Source organism: Bactrocera tryoni, chromosome 1, assembly GCF_016617805.1.
Source record: "Bactrocera tryoni isolate S06 chromosome 1, CSIRO_BtryS06_freeze2, whole genome shotgun sequence".
In the NCBI taxonomy this organism is placed as follows: domain Eukaryota; kingdom Metazoa; phylum Arthropoda; class Insecta; order Diptera; family Tephritidae; genus Bactrocera; species Bactrocera tryoni.
The window spans coordinates 14,274,163-14,293,806 of record NC_052499.1 but is presented as its reverse complement, the minus strand read 5'-3'; the positions used below and the strand labels follow the sequence as shown (position 1 = coordinate 14,293,806).

At 35.3% G+C, this 19,644-nt stretch overlaps 1 protein-coding gene across 7 annotated transcripts in view; it reads right to left on the bottom strand.

The window, feature by feature from the left end:
• The window catches only part of LOC120771882 (extended synaptotagmin-2-B), a 30,093-nt gene extending 11,032 nt beyond the window's left edge, over positions 1-19,061 (bottom strand). Inside the window, exons 1-6 of one of the 7 annotated variants that reach the window (XM_040100185.1) lie at positions 18,775-19,061; positions 14,805-15,054; positions 4,369-4,840; positions 4,144-4,185; positions 3,527-4,078; positions 3,284-3,454 (exon numbers count right to left, since the gene is read on the bottom strand). In XM_040100185.1, the coding sequence (XP_039956119.1) occupies positions 3,284-3,454; positions 3,527-4,078; positions 4,144-4,185; positions 4,369-4,840; positions 14,805-14,809 (1,242 nt within the window). In that variant the 5' untranslated portion in view covers positions 14,810-15,054; positions 18,775-19,061. The other 6 variants (XM_040100177.1, XM_040100168.1, XM_040100152.1 and 3 more) reach the window with 6 other exon arrangements.
• Between the last annotated feature and the right edge of the window lie 583 nt (positions 19,062-19,644).

The window sequence follows — 19,644 nt, the reverse complement described above, 5'->3', positions numbered from 1 at the left end:
GGTTTAATATTTTTATGTTTTTATTTGTGTAGGGTTAAAAATTTTTGTTTTGTAAAATTACATTTCGTTTTATTTGTTTTTTTTTTACAAAAAATTATTTATTTATAATTTATTTATATTTTTTTTATATACATACATATATATATATTTTTTTTATGTTTAATATTTTTATTTTTTTATTTCTGTAGAATTAAACATTTTTGTTTTGTAAAATTTCATTTCGTTTTATTTGTTTTTTTTTTTCAAAAAATTATTTATTTATAATTTATTTTTATTTTTTTTTTGTATTATAATGTTTACTTCTGTAGAATTTCGTTTAAATTTAATTATTTTCTTAACAATATTTTTATTATTATTATTATTTTTTTAGTTATTTTCTGTAAATTTATTTTATATTATTTACGCAGTTATTGCTTTAATTTGTTTCATTCTATTTATTTATTAATCATTATTTTTTTACTTCAATGCTTCTCGTTGACTTACCTGCCCAATCGCTCATCATCTCTGCCATTATCCATATCGAATACCGTTATATCAACGCTTTGACCCAGTTCAACAAATATTTTAGCCTTTTTAATTTAGTTTTTGTTTTTTTTTTGTTTTTAGTAGATAGTATGTTTCGAAATATTTTTGTATGATTTTTTTTCGTTTAGGAATTTGGTTTGGTTTTTGAAAATGCAAAGTGAAAACCAAAAATGAAACAAAATAAAAATTAGTATCAGGAGTATAGAAAAATAGTATAAACATATATAAATACATATGTACATACGTATTTAGAGTAAAGTGCGAAAGTGTGCAAACACTCACAAAACACTCATTTGGGGGTGTGAGAAAAAAAGTTTGTAGGTGTTCAAAAATTTTCAAACAAAAACTGTTGACGCATGCCAAATGTGGAAAATTAAAACTATTTTGCCAAAAAAAAATTTGATAACTCAGCTTTTGCAATGTGCGTGGAAAAATTGTTTTTGGATTAAATATTTAAAATGTTTCCTTAAATGCTAGTGTTTATAAATATTACTAATTATTAGAAACTTTGTTCAATATTGTACGTTTTTTTAGTAATTGTTATAACAATTTTCAAAAAAAAAAAATAAAATAAAATAAAAAGCAGCAAATTTGGAGTTAAAAATTATGTAGTTTCTTAAACAAAATTGTTAAAAATAAAAAAAATCAAATATGACAACAAATTTTAAGTTATTTAAACAAATTAAAAAAAAAACGAAATAGTAAATAGTAAATAAAAAATTAGAATTTGGCAGCCAATTTGGATTTGAAAAATATATGTAGTTTCTTAAAATGTTTTTCAAAAATTTTCATAATATTAAAAAAACAATAAAATATGATAACAAATTTTAAGACATTTACTCTCACAATATTGTTCATATCAAAAATCAATATTTATTAATTTGTTTACCAATACGTGAGCAAAAACATAAAATTCACAAAAAAAAAATAAATATTGAACAAAAAATTATAATACATATTTTTTTCTCAAAAAAATTAATAAAATTTATAAAAAAAATAAATATTGAACAATTGTAATATATGTATATGTGACCTGGTCTACGGAAAGGTGTCAAAAAAAAAAGGAGAACAATTAATGAGATAACGAGAAACTAACGATTATTTTTAACAGCTTTTCCCAGAAAACTAGTTTTCGCACGTTAGCTCCCTTTTCGTAGACCAGGTCACATATATTTTTTTCTAAAAATAATTCGTAAAAAAGTTCCTAAAATATGCTTAAAAATTTTAAATTAATTGGTTAAACAAAAGAAAATTAAAAATAAAAAACAAATGATTTTAAAAAGCAAAGCCTGTTTTTATTTTTTTAATTTTATAAAATTTATAAATAAAAAAATAAATAAATTTTCTTTTCTTTATTTGTTTTACTATTTTAATTTAACAAAATATATATAAAAAGTATTTTTTTATAATAAATAAATAAATTTATTTATTTTTGTACACATTTTTTTAAATTGAAAATATAAAAGGAGTTAACTTTTTTAAATGTTTTTTCATTTTTGATTTCTGACTTATTGTTTTAACCGTTAATTAAAAAAAAAAAACATATTTATTTTTTATTGTAAAAACTTTATATAAACTTAAAAAAAAGATTATTTTATTTAATTTTTAAAGGTTTGCATAAAAACTAAATTAATTTTTTTAGAATAAATAAATAAATATTTTTTGCACTTTATTTGTTATTTTATTTAATTTATTTTATAAAATGTTTTAATATTACTTAATATTACGTACTTTTTTAAATTGGAAAAAGAATATGTTTAATTTTTTTAATGTTTTATTTATTATTTCTAAATTTTATTTATTTTTTTTATTAATTTTTATTAATAAAAAAAATATACATATTTATTTATTATAAAATTTTAGATCAAATTAAAAAAAGAATAAAGATGTTCTATTTAATATTTTTATTAATTAATGAATAAAAGAAAATTAATTGTTAATACATACATATGTATGTTAAAACTTAAAAAAAAATTCTTTAATTTTTATTTTTTTTTATTTTTACAGGCGTGCATAAAAAATAAATTTTTTTTAGAATAAATAAGAAAAAAATAATTAATTTTGTTTTATTTTATTTTTTTTTATTTATCTTATTTAATACAATTTTTTTATTAAACATTTCTTTAATTTAAAAAATAAAAGAAGCTAATTTTTGTTAAATTTATATAAATTTTTTAAAATAATAAAAAATAAATAAAATAAGTTTGATTTCATAAATGTTTTACATTTCCTTTCCAATTTTTAATTAAGTTTTCTAACAGTTATTTTAAATAAAAAAATGTATTTATTTATTATAAAAAACTTATGTATACTTAAAAAAAATATAAAAAGGTGTAAAAATAAATTATTTTCTTTAGAAAAAATAAATAAATAAATAATATTTTATACTATTTAATTTTTTTTATTAAAAAAAAGTGTTTAAAAAAACTATATAAGTTTACATTAATTTAATTATTTTTTAAGGTTTTATAAATTTTCTAATAATAAAAAATTAAAATAAAACGTTTTTATTTTTATTTTTAATTTTTATATAATTTTTTTTTAATTTTAAACATATTTTAGAAATCGATATGACAAGTAAAACTTATTTTTTTTAATGTGCATAAAATAGTTAATTTTTTTAATATATGTTAATTTATTTATGTATTATAAATTTTGTAAGAAAAATAAAATAAACAAAATAAAGTCTCTAAAAATGATGTTATAAATATATTCACAAACATAAAAAATTCATAAATATCAATAAAGAATCACTTACCTCGCACCAATAGTCCCACTTCGGGTTCACGTTATTCTCAATAATTTGCGTTTTGAATTCTTGTGCGCCCACATTGATCACTGCATAGGGATCTGACTTGCCCTTGCCCAAAACGCCGATATCCTTCTTCATCAGATCCTTAGCCTCAATAACATGAATGCGTAGAATGCCCTACACAAAACCAACACAAAAAAAAAATTAAACATGCACATTCTTTCAATACACCACATCCTCGCTACGTACCTCCGGTTCTGGCATCTTCAAGCTAATCGCTGGCACCTCATTGCTCAAAGTTATTGGCAGCTTATTTGGCAAGACCATGACCGCACCGATTTGCTCCACAATAATGCGGCGCAACAAATCACTCAAACCGGGCATATCCATAAAATCGATAACACCCACTAAATTGAAATCGATATTCGGATTGTTGAGGAAAAAAATCTGTAGGCCACCTACAAGTGGCATGGAACGTATGAGTGGCTTCATGACCACGCGCACCCAGCCATGTATTTGGAAGTCCTTGATGCCGCCCTTCATGCTACCCAAATAGAAATTGATATCGCAATCGCTTGCATAGAATAAATCTAAATCCATGATGATCTCGTTACGATCGACATTCTTATCGTAGATCTTGACACCGCCTATACGTGGTGGTATCGTGCCCAGAATTATGCGATCGAAACGGAAGCCATTCATTTTGTAATTAGCGAGTGCGAGCGCCACGTTCGGTTCGATGGTCTCTTTGACGAGAGTGCGTGCGAAATGGTTAGCATTGGGCCACACTTGCTTGAGAATCTGAGCGAAAGGGAAGTAAACAAAAGTTTTTTGCCAGCGCGTTTTAGATAGAATGAAATATGTACCTTATTGACCCATTCACAGCGTTCCACATCAGGAAAGTAGACCTGTGAACATAATGCAAAAGTGTAAAAATAGGAGACAATCTGATCAACAGTTGCGGAAGAGATGATTCAAAGAAAAAAATAACGCGGAAGCTCGATTCTTACAGCAGATACTCCAATGCGTAAAGCGTTATGATTCCACTATTCATTACCGGTATTTTCTCTAAATTCTAGACTTGTACTCACCCACGCTGGCAGCTCATCGATACGCGCCAGTATCACATCCTTCTCAGAGGCCATGGCTGAAGCTTTGGCAATACTGCGTTTATGCTCGGTGGTTTTGCGTAGCTCATCGCGTGCCACTGACAAGATTACCGGTGCGATCAACCACGCGACACTCCAGCCCATATAGCCAACCAAATAAATGGAGCCCACAATGGCAACCTTCTTGAAAACCGTATAGATGATAGAGAAGATGCTATCACTGCTGGCGGATGTCGTGGCGACGGCCTTTTCAGTATTTACTTCCTTGCTAGCTGCAGCCATTTCACTTTCATCGACGGGTGTTGGCGGGCGTGCGGTCAGTTCGGCGAGCGGTGGGCGGGGTATGGGCGTATTGGGGTCGTATACCTCGTTTGCTGTGGCCGACAAAGGTTCTGGTTGGGCAGTGGTGGTGGTGGAGCTGACCTCCTGGGTTTCGGGGATATCTTCGATGGTGCTAAAAAGAAAAACGCACATGAGTTCGGTGAGTGAGGAGAGTGCGTTCTTGGATGGCTTATTAATTCAGTTATTTGTTAGAAGTCAACAAGCTAGCGTCGTGCTTTCCAAGTGAACTTTAGTGATTTCTTTATATGGAGTAAAAGCACAAGCTTACACATAAGCTGACGTTTTGTGCACGCAATCTACTGTGCCGTGTCCTAGGCTGTCGGCGGCTGTTCAAGATTGAATTGAAACGCTCAAAACGTTTATCACGCTCTCATTGAGTCACGCAATTTCGATTAGAGACGCCGCCAACAACAAATTGTGAAATAAGTACGCTTGTGCCTAATCAACCGACAGACTGAGTGACTGTTGGCGTGCTTTGCCGCCGGCTGCCGCAGCTGCGGAATCTGTATGGCGCTACTTAGAATTCTCTAGCTGTGCGGCGTCGCAAATATATTTATTTATAACCACAAACATATAAATATTTATATACATAATGAGTACATAAGCATTAATAAAAGGCAAAAGCGTTAGGCGAATTTATCAGTGGCGGAGCTTTCGAGAAAATCTCGCGCTAAATAATAATAAATGCGAGCATTTAGCGGAAAAAAGCAACCACAATTGTTTAACAAATCGTATAAATAAGATAAATGAAAGGCAAAAAGAAGAGAGTTCAGATAAATTAGCACTACAACCGAGAAAAATTCGTGATAAACGTGTGGCACATATATATAAAAATGTATGTATGTATGTACATATGTATATTTATACGGACAACTGTTTACATATGGATCACGATGAAGTCATCTCCCAATGCCTAGCACATTAAAACTGACTTTGGCATACTTCGTAACATATTGTGATAATACTCGCTAAACAACGAAATAATTAAAAACAGAACCGATAAGAAATTCCTTTCGTAGCCACTGCTTTGACCTTGAAATACTTATGTACTTCATGTAAATAAAAAATACATTTGGAATGTCGAAATATATTGGGATGCCGGCACTGAATTATGTAAGTATTCATTAATATCAGGTCAATTGAAAAGTCGTGGTCTGCCATAGATGGCGCTACTAGAATTGACAGCTGTTGGATCATTAGTTACTGAATCACTATGAGCGGAGCAACTTTTGTTATTGTGAAAAAATTGATAAAAAAGAATTTCGCACGTTAATGGAATATTGCTGTTTGAAGGAAAACAATTTTAACTTGGCTTGATGGAGAGTTTCCGGTTGTTACCCACGAAAATATCAAAAAGTACACAAAATATTTTGGGATGACCGCAAAGTGAAGTTGTTCGAATCACTCTAAAGATAAAAACTAAACATGTACATCAAATCATTAACGAATCCTTAGGTATACGAAAGCCCTGTGCAGAGCGGGTGCCGAGTCAGCTCACTTTTGAGCAAAAAGATGAGTTGATGATTTGGAGTAGAGTTTGGAGATGTTCGAGCGTAATAAAACCAAGCTTTTGCGTCGATATGTAACCGTCATATCACTCCGAATGCCAATCGATGTACGCGATGAACCCGCTCCACAGCGGGTTTGGACCATTTGAAGGGCGAAACCGCTGAAATGTGGCCGCATTTGAAGAAAAAAAAGTTATGTTTTGCACCGTATCACAAGTCAGTGAAAACTAGGACAAAAACTCATGAATCGCACTTCGAATTGCTTCCGCATCCACCGTATTCTCCATCGTTCCTAGCGATTAAACTCTATTCTCGGAACTCGAAAGAGCAACTAAAAAATACAACAATAGTATCTTTGAGGGATTAAACATAACGTTTTCATTCTTCTGCAGAGAAGAATGAACCAATTGACAATTCCACCGCAAATCTATATATTCACCGACGGGTTAAAAATGTAAATACTTGTAGGAACAGGAGGCGGCTTCTCCTGTAGCAATCCATAGTAGTAGTAGTTTCAAACTAAATGAATATACGTACAATACAGTCCTTCAGACGATCAGAAATTGTTGGCATGACAGTAGGTGCTAAGTGAGTAAGGACGCAATAACTAGGTTCTTAGTGGGCAACTTGGAAAATATCGTTTGAGTACCCAGTCATTTAGGAAAATAAGGAAACGAAAAGGCAGACGAGTTGGCCCGCTCGGAGGTAGCAAGGAATACAACTCCTCCAAGTTTCTCTAGACCATTCAGCACCATCAAGGTTTGTATGCAGCAATGAAACCTGGAGGAACACCTTAGGTCTTGGAACACTAGCAACACAGAGCATACCATGAAGGTACTTTGCGATAGTTTTGCTAGCGAATAGACCAAACAGCATCTACTACTAGGCAAAATGGATCTTAGTAACATAGTATTTTTCATCAGGGGCACCTACCCTTAAGATCCCACCTTCAGAAAAATGGTAAAGTTGATGCGGCGGAGAGCAGAACATGCGTGGAGGATGTCGAGACGTTGGACCTTATTTTTGCGAATGCCCAGCCTTCAGCCAGTTGAGATATAAAATCTTACACAGCTCATAATGCTGTCACATAGGACACATTGAGTAGCTGGGGTGGACAAAGTCAGGGTTTTTACCAAATCCACTGTGATACAACGTGAACTTATTTAGTTTCTAGCCGATGCAGCAAAAAATATTCTCAAGTGGTCAAATACCTGTATATGTATGTAAAGATAGTGTTGACCAAATTGCCGAGGCATATCTCGTATCCACAACAAACATCGCTAGAGGACGAGTTTTTCCAAAGCGGTTGGAATATTTGTCGAAAAAAATCATAATTCACAGGAGATTATTCGTCAGCTGGAGTATCTTCTGTTTTGAAAACGAAAAACTATTTCATATCACTTAGAAGCAAGTGAAGAGGTAATCACTGAAGCAAGGGCATTTTTTCAGGATTTTGAAGAAAAGTTGTAGATAAAGAAGAGTTGAAAGAAGTGGTCTACCTTGGGATATAAAAGACGGTCCTTGCATGTAAATCAGTCAGTTTTGAGAATATATTTTTTTTTATTAAATCCAAGCTTTTTAATTTGGATTAAAACTTTTGTCAGCTAAGCTGATTATTTGGAAATAAGGTTTCAGTTAATTTAACTGGTAATACACCACCCCTTTGCCTATAATTAAAGAAGTGAAGCTCGAAATTTGATTAAATCTGCAGTAGACAATTTATGAAAAAAAGCTGTTTCTCCTAACGGTAATAATTGCACTTTTGCTATGTTTGTTTTACTTTCGAATAAAACGATTTGCCGCAATAAATTATGAAGAAAGCCAGTGAAGCGGTGAAGGATAACAAAAACTGTAACAATTGGAGTAAAATTGTAATGACAGTCATCCTTTTTTATACGCCTCAAAGTGGCGGTCGTAAAATGCGAGTGTTTACGTTTTTTATTTGGCCAAAGCAAAATAATTTACCATTAGCCAGCCGGCGCTAGTCCCGCACACAAAGATCCTGGTATATATGGCGATGACTTCTAACGGTTAAGGACTTACAATATTTATGCGTGTAAATTTACAAGTACTACATATTATATATGATTAGTAGATATGTACATATATTCATATACATATATGTATGTATTATTATATATATTATTTGTATGTTTGTACTCATATCATCTAAAGTATCCATGTCTGGCTAAAATATGTGAATTTTCGTGCTTCAACGAATGAATAAATGCCGGTATGCAGCCACATATGGTATCTTTATATGTACTTGTACATATATACTCGTATGTATGAGTAGAAACTGAACTCGCATACAACGAGCAGTCACGCTATATTCCTACAAAACATTTAATTCTAATATGTACTTTATTTATGTATATGTAAATGTATATATGTAGCTAAGTATATATAAATATTTATAAAAACAATATACTGACTCTACGTAGAAAAATGTACGTAGTTATGTTTGTATGTATTGGTAAGAATATTCACGGAATTGCCCATGTTGATGAAGGCAGCTGGAATGAAGCTTAGAATGCCGGTCTACACCCTTAACAAATGCTACAGGCTTTGCTCATTAATCATGGAAATATTTAGAGCAAAAAAAAAAAAATAAAATAAAAAAATAAAATAAAAAAATAAATTCATTTGCACATATGTACAGTAACATATGTTCAATTATCGGTGGAACCATTCAGCCATACTACATACATACATATGCATGTACAAACATACTTGCTTGTATTCCAAAAATGTGCGGAGAAATTTTTTTTAAAAGAGCGTTTTAAATTTCAACATGATTTGGAGAGAATTATTTTGAAAATATGTATTAAGCCGAGAGAATAACAAAAAAATAGAGAGCGATATTTATGGAGAAAGTTCTTATCTAATTGCGAAAGCTTTGACAGTAATTTTTGAAATTCGCAAAATGACCTTGATATATGCATGGGACAGCAAACCAATTCAAACTTCTGAAAACTTGTTAGGTTAGGTTACGTACGATGAATGGTCCCCTGGACTGCGTATATACATATATGTAGTCCTTTGTGAAGCCATAAAAAAGAAAAACTCCCGTTCTCAGTTTTATAGATAAGCAAAACGCTTAGTAGCCAATACAAGTTTGCTTAGCGTTTAATTTCAACTCCCGGCAGTTCGGTGAGATGTCTGTAGGTAGGCGCTCTCAAGTGTTTAAGTCTTAACCTCACAAACGCGGGATAGTCAAGAAGAAGAAAGTGTTGAGTTGTATCCACCTCAACTTCTTTTATACATCTTCTGCAAACGGCGTCTGGTAAGATTTCCAACCTTACAGCATGGAATACAATAAGGCAATGTTATGTTAAAAGCCCTACAACTAGGGAGAGGCTAGCCTTGCTGAGGGAAAAGAGATCAATTGATCTCCAGCGATCAAACTCGTATCAAAAGGCTTTTGCAACCGCGCAAGTATCAGCGCTGGGCGAGCTTCCGCGAAGCCCAGTTATCTAGTAGTAGAACACAAGAGGATACGAGAGCACCGACCCGTTCCTACACTATCGATAGCGGTTCTAGGGTGCCTTTACTTGGTAGCTTATCAGCTTTACAGTTTCCTCCAATTCCGCGGTGGCCCTGCACCCATGCTAGTCTTAACACAAAGACACTCGATGTTATTAAGAGCGAGGTTAGGCACTCTTTGACCAACCCTGAATGCTCCATAAATGAGTTTAGGGCTAGTATCGCCGCTATTCTACCTGAGTAAATAGTCACTTCTCTGTAGGAAGCTGCACTCCGGAGTAGCAGATCTACTACTACCTTAATGGCTGCAATCTCTGCTTAGAAGACACTGCAATTGTTAGGAAGTATGAAAATGGAGTTGATAGAGAGAGACAGTAAACCCCTCCATCCACCTTCCCCCTAGCTTTGACCCATTCGTAAAGAAGCTCACTTCTTCTTCAACGACTTCTTCCCTTCGAAAGCTCTCTCGTAGGTATTTGGGCAGAGAAGCAGCCATCAGAGTTCAGTTGGGAGACTCCATGATCTAAGTGATCCGAAATGAAGTCAAAGTATCCGAGTGCTCAGATTTGCGTTCTTTAAAAACCCAGATTCTCTGAGTCTAATAGCCACTTTCGCGGCCATACTCTGTGTTCAAAATGGCGTTAAGTGCCATGGTTGGCGTGGGTCTTAGTGCACCACACATGCTGATGGGTGCCGCCTGTTGAATGCTCTCGAGTTTCTTTGCAAGTGTGGTCTTTTCTAGAGCCCCTCCATCACATAAAGACTCAATAGAACATAAAGGGTTTGACTATGGTGTCAGGACCATTTTCGGTGAAAGACCCCACTTCTTGCCAATGGCTCCTCTACAGCACTATAGGGCATTCGAAGCATTTTTGCTCTCTCTTCGATATTCGGCTTCCATGAAAGCTTCCTATCCAGGATGAGCCCTAGATATTTCACTGTTTCCGCCGGTTGCAGACGGATGTCTCCCATTTGCTGCAGCGGTGCCACCGGGGTCTTATATGTATGTTATATCTTATAGCGGAAGCTGAAAATTTTATTGTACATATGCAATATGATGTTGTAAAACGTAAGCAATAAAAAAATCAATTTTGATTTTTTGGATGACATGTTGTTTTATGTGACGATACGCTTTTCCGACTTATAGAATCGGTAAATTTACTAAACGGCATTTTTATATTTTGTGTAACAATTTCTATGCTTACAGATTGGGGCTTGGGTGTACCCGCATAACCTTTTATCAGATCACCCATGTTGATATTGCATCATCATTATTGTCAATAAAAAAATATCACTCATAAAAAGGCAGCTTGGACTCAAGTCTGCAACTCCTTGCCTCGAATGGAGACGAAATCGCATAGGCGAAGACGTCAATGTATTGAATAAATATTCAGTACAAACAGAGCTAACCTAGAACGGAGGAAGATTGACGTATTTCAAAATAGCTTAAATACTTTCGGTTCATCTTTTTCGAATATTAATACAAGACATAACTGAAATTTTTAACCCCAAAGAATTTCTCGTTATCTTTTATATCCAAAAATATGTGTGCTTGCATGCCAATGCACAAATAAATATTTGCAAGTGTCTTATAAGGAAGATAAAGGTGACATATGAGCAGAGAACCAAAGACTTCGGCAAACAATTCAGCAAAACAAACTCAAACGACGCGATTAAATTGAATTTCTGTACGAGTAATATAAAAAACAAAATAAATAAACAAATTATTATTCCAATAGCGACATATTTGCGTACATACAAACATGTTCTTAGTGGAGGCAAAGAACCTTCAAGCGCACACACATGCACACGCTTTGATGTTGACACATATTTCCTTTAAAGGTGACTCAACAAGTGGCTGCTTTCCAACAGCAACACAACAACAGCAAAGACTGCTCAGTAGAGACGAATGCTTTTGCCGTATACACACAAACATATACACCCAAATATTCATGCACACACATGCATGCATACCTACAAATTTATGTTTTTGCACCTGTTGCTTCTTTGGCAGCATAAATCATTGAAGCAAAAGCAATAGCCTCAAGCAAAAACAAATTGGATTTCGTGCGGCAATTTCTAATGTGGCAGAATTGTTGGAAACTTAAAGCTTTGTTTGCGCCAAAAATTCTGTTTATCATAAGCAGTATGTTTATTATAACAATATATAAACAATATTACTACTGTGAACAAAAAAAAGTAAGACTTTTTTCATAATTTATTCTTCAAAATCTTTGTCGTTCCTTTCAAAGTAATCCCTCTTGACACCAACAGCTTTCAATGCGCGTATCGATTCAAGTTTAATGTCTTCAATTGACTCAAAACGGTTTCCCTGGCGTGGTCGTTCGAGTTTGCTGAGTAGCCAGAAGTCACACGAACTGGCTCAGACCAAAACAGTGGTTGCGGCACGACATTGGTTGAAATTTTGGCGAAAACTCACTAGTAAGCAATGCGGTAAGCGGTTCAAAAACCAAGAGCTGTCGCCCCATAATTTCGACCTCTTTTTAAGAAAAGCTTCGCGCAAACGACGCATAACACTTAAATAGTATTCCTTCTTGACAGTTTGGAGGGACAGTTAGACATGGTTTTTTTCAGTTTTGGCTCACCTCTGCCATGACATTCGGCCGCTTGATCGTCTGTTTCTGAATCGGAAGCGCTGATCCAAGACTCATCTCTAGTAATAATACGTATCATGACATTCCGCTAGTCGGAAAGAGGAGTTTCACAGACGTTAACGCGTTGCTGTTTTTCGATAAAATTGAGGATTTTGGAACCAATCGTGCTTTCACTTTTCTTAGACCCAAATGATACAAATGAAAGTATTCACTGATCCTTCCGATATTCCAACGATGCCAGTAAGATCTCTGACTGTTAATCGTTGATTCTCAAGCTCTAATTCTTTTACTTTATTGACGTGTTGATCATCAGTTCAGCGTATTAAACCACAGCGGCTACGCTGACCTAGCAAGTCGGCCGAATGGACGAACACACCCCAGCTCTGAAAGTATTCGATGCAGTATTCGCCGGGGGAGGCAGAGGCAGACCTGCACTCCATTGGAAAGACCATCTTGAGAAGGACCTGGCTTCGCTTGGAATCTCCAATTCGCGTCACACGAATCATTAGAAAAAAAAATGACTGCAGCGCTGTTCTTAACACGGCTATAACCGCGTAAGCGCTGTTTACGCCAAAGGGAGATCCCACAGTCCACTTAACATGTCATATACGTCAACAAACTACGTGGACGTTATTAGTGTGTGGTTTTAGGCCTGGAAAATCAGGATCGGGAATGACCTCTCCGAGCCGACTCCCAATCGTGCGACTTCTTAAATCGACTCCCGGATAAAATAATTCGAGCGCAATTTTTTTAAGAGTGAACAGATGCTGGCGTTCGCTGAAGCTATTGATATCATTGGCCTCAACATCCCCGCCATTAGTTCTAAGGAAGTGGCAGTGAACGAGGACAAGATGAAATCGCTCCTGTCATTATACAAACAGTCATCGCATTCGCAACTAGACTTCCACATCACTGTTGACAATAATAACTTCGAAGTGGTAGATAGTTTCGTCTATCTTGGAACCAGTATTAACACTAATAACAATGTCAACCTCGAAATCCAACGCAGAATAACTCCTGCCGACAGGTGCTACTTCGAACTGAGTAGACAATTGAGAAGTAAAGTCTTCTCTCAACGAACAAAAACCAAACTATATATATCACTCATTATTCCCGTCTCGCTAAATGGTGCAGAAGCATGGTGATGAGTCGACGTTACGAGTCTTCGAGAGAAAGGTTCTGCAGAAGATTTATGATTCTTTGCGCATTGACAACGGCGAATACTGCCGTCGATGATACGATGAGCTGTACGAGTTATTCGACGACATTGACATACTTAGTTCCGCGAATTAAGAGACGCGGCTACGCTTGCTAGGTTATGTCGTCCGTATGGATGAAAACACTCCATCTCTGAAAGTAACCGACGCAGTAGCCGCCGGGGAAAGCAGAGGAAAAGGAAGACCTCCACTGCGTTGGAAAGATCAGGTGGAGAAGGACCCGGCTATACTTGGTATCTCGAATTGGCGCCAAATTGCTAAAAGAAGAAACGACTGGCCCGCCGTTGTAAACTTTTCTTTTTTACCTAAATACATTTTTTTTTTGTAATTTTAAATATTATCAGATTCTGATACGAAAAATTATTGTCTTCTAGTAAAAAGCAATAACATTGATCTGAGCATATCCTTAAGCAATATTTTATCGTTATTTGGTACTTCTGAGTATCAAATAAAATTGTCTGCTAAAAAATAATAACACGGAAAAGCAAAAATAATAAAAATAAATGTGGTGACAAGCTAACATGAAAAACGTACTAAGTACAAATTAGAAAAGTAAATTTTATTTTTAAAGACATAAACGCACTTCCATAAGCAAAGCTCTAAATATGTTAACTTTACAAATATAAGCAAAAATATTGTTGAAAATATCAATGAAACCGTTAAAAATTTAATAAAAAAAACACAATTTAATATTTATACTTAATAATAATAAAAAAAACTGAAACTTTCTCAACTGTACTTAGTTAGTTTTTGCTGTCACGCTTCAATGCATTAATAGTACCGTTACCAGCTGAGTTAGTTAGTTAAACAACAACAACAACTAAAACAATATTTGCCAAAGTGCCATAAAAGTGGGCGTGTCACGGGGGCGGGCATCAAACCATGAACATACACATCGTCCGAGCAGCCGCGGCAGCACGACATTAACGAAATTTTCGCGTGGCGGCGATCACGCATCGCCAAACAGTCGCAGTCACGAATATAGTCGTTGCCAAAAGTGTGTGTACTATGGAATTTTGGTTGAGTCGTTGCTTTGTTGTCTTATGCAAATTGTTCGGTTATCTTTACAAATCCGAAGAGGATACACGATTGCTTCAAGTATTTGAGAGGCATCTGTTGGGGAAACTTCCGGGATGTAAAAGTTCGTCGTGGTGTTTAGTGAATTTATCGTTGTCGTTTTTGCTGTTGTTGCTGCTGTTGTTTTTGTTGTTGTTGTTTTCGTTGATATTGCCCCAAATTTCAAAGCTCACCTCATTTTCGCCGCGTTTAATGTTGCCAAGCAGCAAAGTGATTTCTAAGTCTTATGCAGTGTTGTTGTTTTGCTTGTTTTTGCTGTTGTTGTGTTTTGTAATGTTGTTGATGTTGCACGAAAGTTTTGTGTTGTTATGTAAATATGTGTGTCAATTATAAGCGACGTGTTTACACTTGATGTTATTGTTATTGTTTTTAGCGTATATTTATTGGTTTTTGTATTTGTGTTGTTTGCTGAGTTTTAGATAACTGTAAATTGCACGCAATCAAAACCAATTAATTACAGCACGTTGATGAAACATATGTTGGTGGCCGGCAAAGTGGCAATACGAAAGTGGCAATAAATATGCTGTTAATTACACACACACACACACACACAAGCGCGCGCACAAAAGCAGCGCTTTACCGTTATGTATCATTTCGCCCAGGCGTTGAAAACACAAATTAATCCCGGCCGTTTAACCAACAAGTGGTTGTTGTTGCTACTTTTACATACCTACACACAAGCACACACACATATACACACGCATGCATGTTTGTGTGTGCGCGTTGACATGCTTTTGCTGCGTTTGTTTACATTTTCATGGACATTTGCATTCGTGTATGTGTTTGGCTGCTGCTGATTTGTGTGTGTGGGTGTGTGAGCCTGTTCTGCTGGCCACTTAATTGGGTCATAATGAAATTAAACAGACGCCTTTCTCAACGATCAACATATGGTAACAGACTACGTGGAATTTTTGGTTTTTGCAACTTTTGAAATTAATTAGAAAAATCACTCGAAAATGACGAAGTTTTCGAAAAGGAAATATTTGAAGAATTCAAATATCTTATATTATGATGGATTTTTTAAGATTTTCCACATGCAAAAATAAAAAAAAACATATAGAAAGTCATTATCTTGATTTTGTTCGGTGAGTTTGTATGGCAGCTATATGCTATAGTGAACCGATTTGAATAATTTCTTTGGAGATGATACCACTGCTATAGATAAAAAGCCATGCCAAATTCGATGAAGAAATCTCGTCAAATGAAAAAGTTGTTTCTTGACGCCGATTGTTCAGTTTGTATGGCAGCTATATGCTATAGTCGTCCGATCCGAACAATTTCTTCGAAGGTTAAAGTGTTGCCTTGGACAATAATCTGTGCTAAATTTCGTGAAGATATCTTGCCAAATAAAAAAGTTTTTATTCAAGAACTTGATTTTGAACGTTCACTTTGTATGGCAGCTATACGCTATATTGATCCGAACTGAACAAATTTTTCGAAGATTATGCTAATGCTTTAGGCAATAAACTATGCCAAACTTGGTGAAGTTATTTCATACAATAAAACAGTTTTCATACAAAGACTTGATTTTGATCCGTCCGTTTGTATGGCAGCTATATGCTATAGTTGTCTAATATCGGCGGTTCCGACAAATAAGCAGCTTCTTGGGAAAGTAATGACGTGTGCAGAATTTTAGATCAATATCTCGAGAACTGCGGTACTTATTCGGGTATATAAGTGCAGACAAAGGGACCGAAAGACGTACTATAAGACACAGCTAAATCGACACAAGCCTTAGTTCAGACACAGTTCTCAACACAGAGAAATTCGGCACTTTCTTTCAGCACAACCGTTAGTTCAGAACTCTTTCATACCGAAGTAAACTAACTCCTAAAGTATATTGAAGATTATGATCTCTTCGAAACTTTAATAGGATTTTGTTAAAAATGCAATCAAAAGTATCGCTCTGTACAACTTTGAAGGAACTACTAAAGTAAAGTCATTAAAGATTGTGGGCGAACGCGCAGCAACGCTGACGACATACCTACATTTATAATAAACTCAGGCTGGGTGGTCGGCAGAAGCAATATGAAAACAAAGAATACAGAACAATGAATGTTAATGCTACTCAATGAGGTGTTACCTAACCTTACAAATATATTAAAACGAATTTCTTTTTCGTATTTCTGTTCTGATATCAATCAAGTTTCATTTATTGAAATTACGTGGAAAAGCGAAAGGAGGAAAAATTTCTAGCTGGCAAGCAAAAGCCTTCAAACGTTGTAAACACGTGATTGTAGAGGAAGGGAAATAGGTCGAGAGGTGAGTGAGCGTTACACTAAGGCTTCATAGGAGCAAAAGCAAGTAAAATAGAGGATCACAAGGAAAGGTAAAAATTGACAGTGCTTCGAAGAACATTTGGTTCTAACGGATGATTCAAGTAGATATAATTTTTTCCATGGCCATATTTTGACAGATCATGCGTGAGTCATGTCAAGCCGTCACATGATTGTTTTTATTTAGTATTGTTTAGCATTTAATCGTGGAAAAACTTCGCCCGAACAGCGTTTCCAAATCGTTCAATTTTATTGCGAAAATTCACGTTCTGTGAAGAATGTGTTTCGCGCGCTTCGCTCAACTTATGGTGAACACAATCGGCATATTGAGCATACTATTCGCAAAATCATCACCCATCTTGAGATCCAGCATTCATTATTGGATAATATTCGACCGAATAGAACACATCCAGCATGCAGTGAAGACAATATAGCAGCCGTAGCTGAGAGTGTGCTCGAAGACCGTGGATAGTCGATGAGGCGTCGGTCGCAACAACTCGGACTGACGTATGGAATGACTTGGCGTGTTTCACGTCGAGATCTTAAAGAGAAAGCGTACAAAATATAGTTTGTGCAAGAACTGAAGCCGTTCGAGCCAAATTTTTTCAGCGATGACGCCCATTTCTGGTCTAATAGGTATGTAAATATGCAAAATTGCCGTATTTAGAACGAAGAGCAACCTTAGATTGAGTTCAAGAGCTGCCATTTCATTCAAAAATTAACAACGGTTTAGTGTAGTTCGTGGGCCTGTGAAATCGTCCATATTTCTTCAAAAATGATGCCGATGAGAACGTTTCCGTCAATTGCGACCATTATAGCGCCTTGGTCACCGACTATTTATTGCCTAAAATTGAAGCTCGCGATCTTGGCGACATTTGGCTTCAACAAGACGGCGGTGCTTCGGAACGCTTTGGTGATAATTTCACGTTTTGGGTCGGTCGATTGGCCGCTAAGATCGTGTGATATCATGCCGTTAGACTGTGGGCATATGTGAAGTCTGATATCTATGTGGAGAATCCCGCTTCGATTCAGGTCTTGGAGCAAAACATCAGGCGTGTCGTTCGCTAGTTACTAGTCGAAATGCTCGAACGAGTCATTGAAAATTAGACTAAACAACACGGACAATATTTGAAATAGACCATCTGCAAAAAATAAATGCCAAAGTATGTATGTTCTTTCGAATGATTATAAGCATTCCTCATTAAATTTAAAGTTTCTGGAACCTGGAAATGGATCACCTATTAATACGATTCTAAAAATTTATTAGAACAGTCAGACGATATATTTACTAAGCTTGGGAAAAATGTGGAAGTTAAGAGAAAGGTTGTTCGGACAGGCTGAGTTCAACAGTTGTACTCAAAAAATATTTTTATTATTATAGTCCATAGAGATTTGAGTCTTCAAACCCAATTAAATTCTTAAAATAAAATGTTTACCACTCAAACACTATTTTTAAAATTTTTCTTTATGTGTTTTAATACTAAAAATATTTTATTATTATAATTTTAATTTATGTTAAATTTCGCACACTTTATTGCCTTTCGAATTGCCAAACTTTGCCGCCTCCGCGTTTTATTTTTCAACGCCGCTCTCTGGCAGAAACAAATTCACATTTCGCCTTCAATATTTTTTTGCTTTTCTTCATTATAACAATTGACGTAGCACAAGGCGGTTGAATAAAATGGATTTCATTAGTTTTATTACAAAGCAGAAGTGGTTTCGTTGTTCTCGATGTTTGTATATTAAAATTCCGAAAGCGTCGACCGAAACTACCAAAAACAAGACGAGAAAAGAAAAACGTACGAAAAAAAGGAACCGGCTTTGTAAAACAAACAATACGTCAATGTAAATTTATATACTACAGCACTTTTCTTGGTTTCTGCTCTTTTGTTAGAGCTTCACTTCTGGTTACCTGCGCGCTCAGAAAGCCGCACAATGCACCAGCGAAGCCGAAAATCCACGGGCCACAACACAAGACCTTAACACGATATTTTTTGTTCTATATAAAGAGTTAATATATATGTATGTATGTATGTATATCAGCGGGTAAGTTTGACTTTTAACTTTGGCGCTAAGCAAACAATGAACCAGCGCAGAACTACAGCGAAGCCGTCGAGCCTACGAGCGAAGAACAAAGCGCACAACACATCGACCGAGTTGAAACTGAAGAAAACCGAAAGAATGTTGTAGCAAGCGCATGAACTTTGTGGCTTCAAGATTTATTCCGCTGAAAAGCACCGAAAGAAAACTTTATGATTTGAGTGAAAGCTTGCTGAGCAGCTACAAGCTTTCGTGAGCGTGTGTATTGTTAAGAATGAGTGAGTTTTGAGTGATGTTGTGTGCTTGCTTTACTTTCATTCTAATGTACATACATAGATATGTACACAACATAAGCCAGAGAACGTATATTTATATGTGTAATATACGTTCTCTGCATAAGCATTTCTTGCAGCTTCTTTGTTTTGCTTGGCAAATTCGTCGCGCATATCTGTGTTGCATACATGCATAAATACAACCGTGTGTACCGCCAGTTTAAGCTCTTTTATTTTAGCTATTTTTAGCAAAAACTCGCATATGTGCTGGTGCAACCTCTTGGCGCCATTTATAGTTACCGCAAATGGCTTGGAAGCGACACGAATGCAATGGGTCGCAGCGCTCGGAGATAGGCCATTGTCAAGTTGGCATTCGACGGAGGCAAAAAATGTGTGCCCCACAACTGTTTACCCAGCTCTTCTGT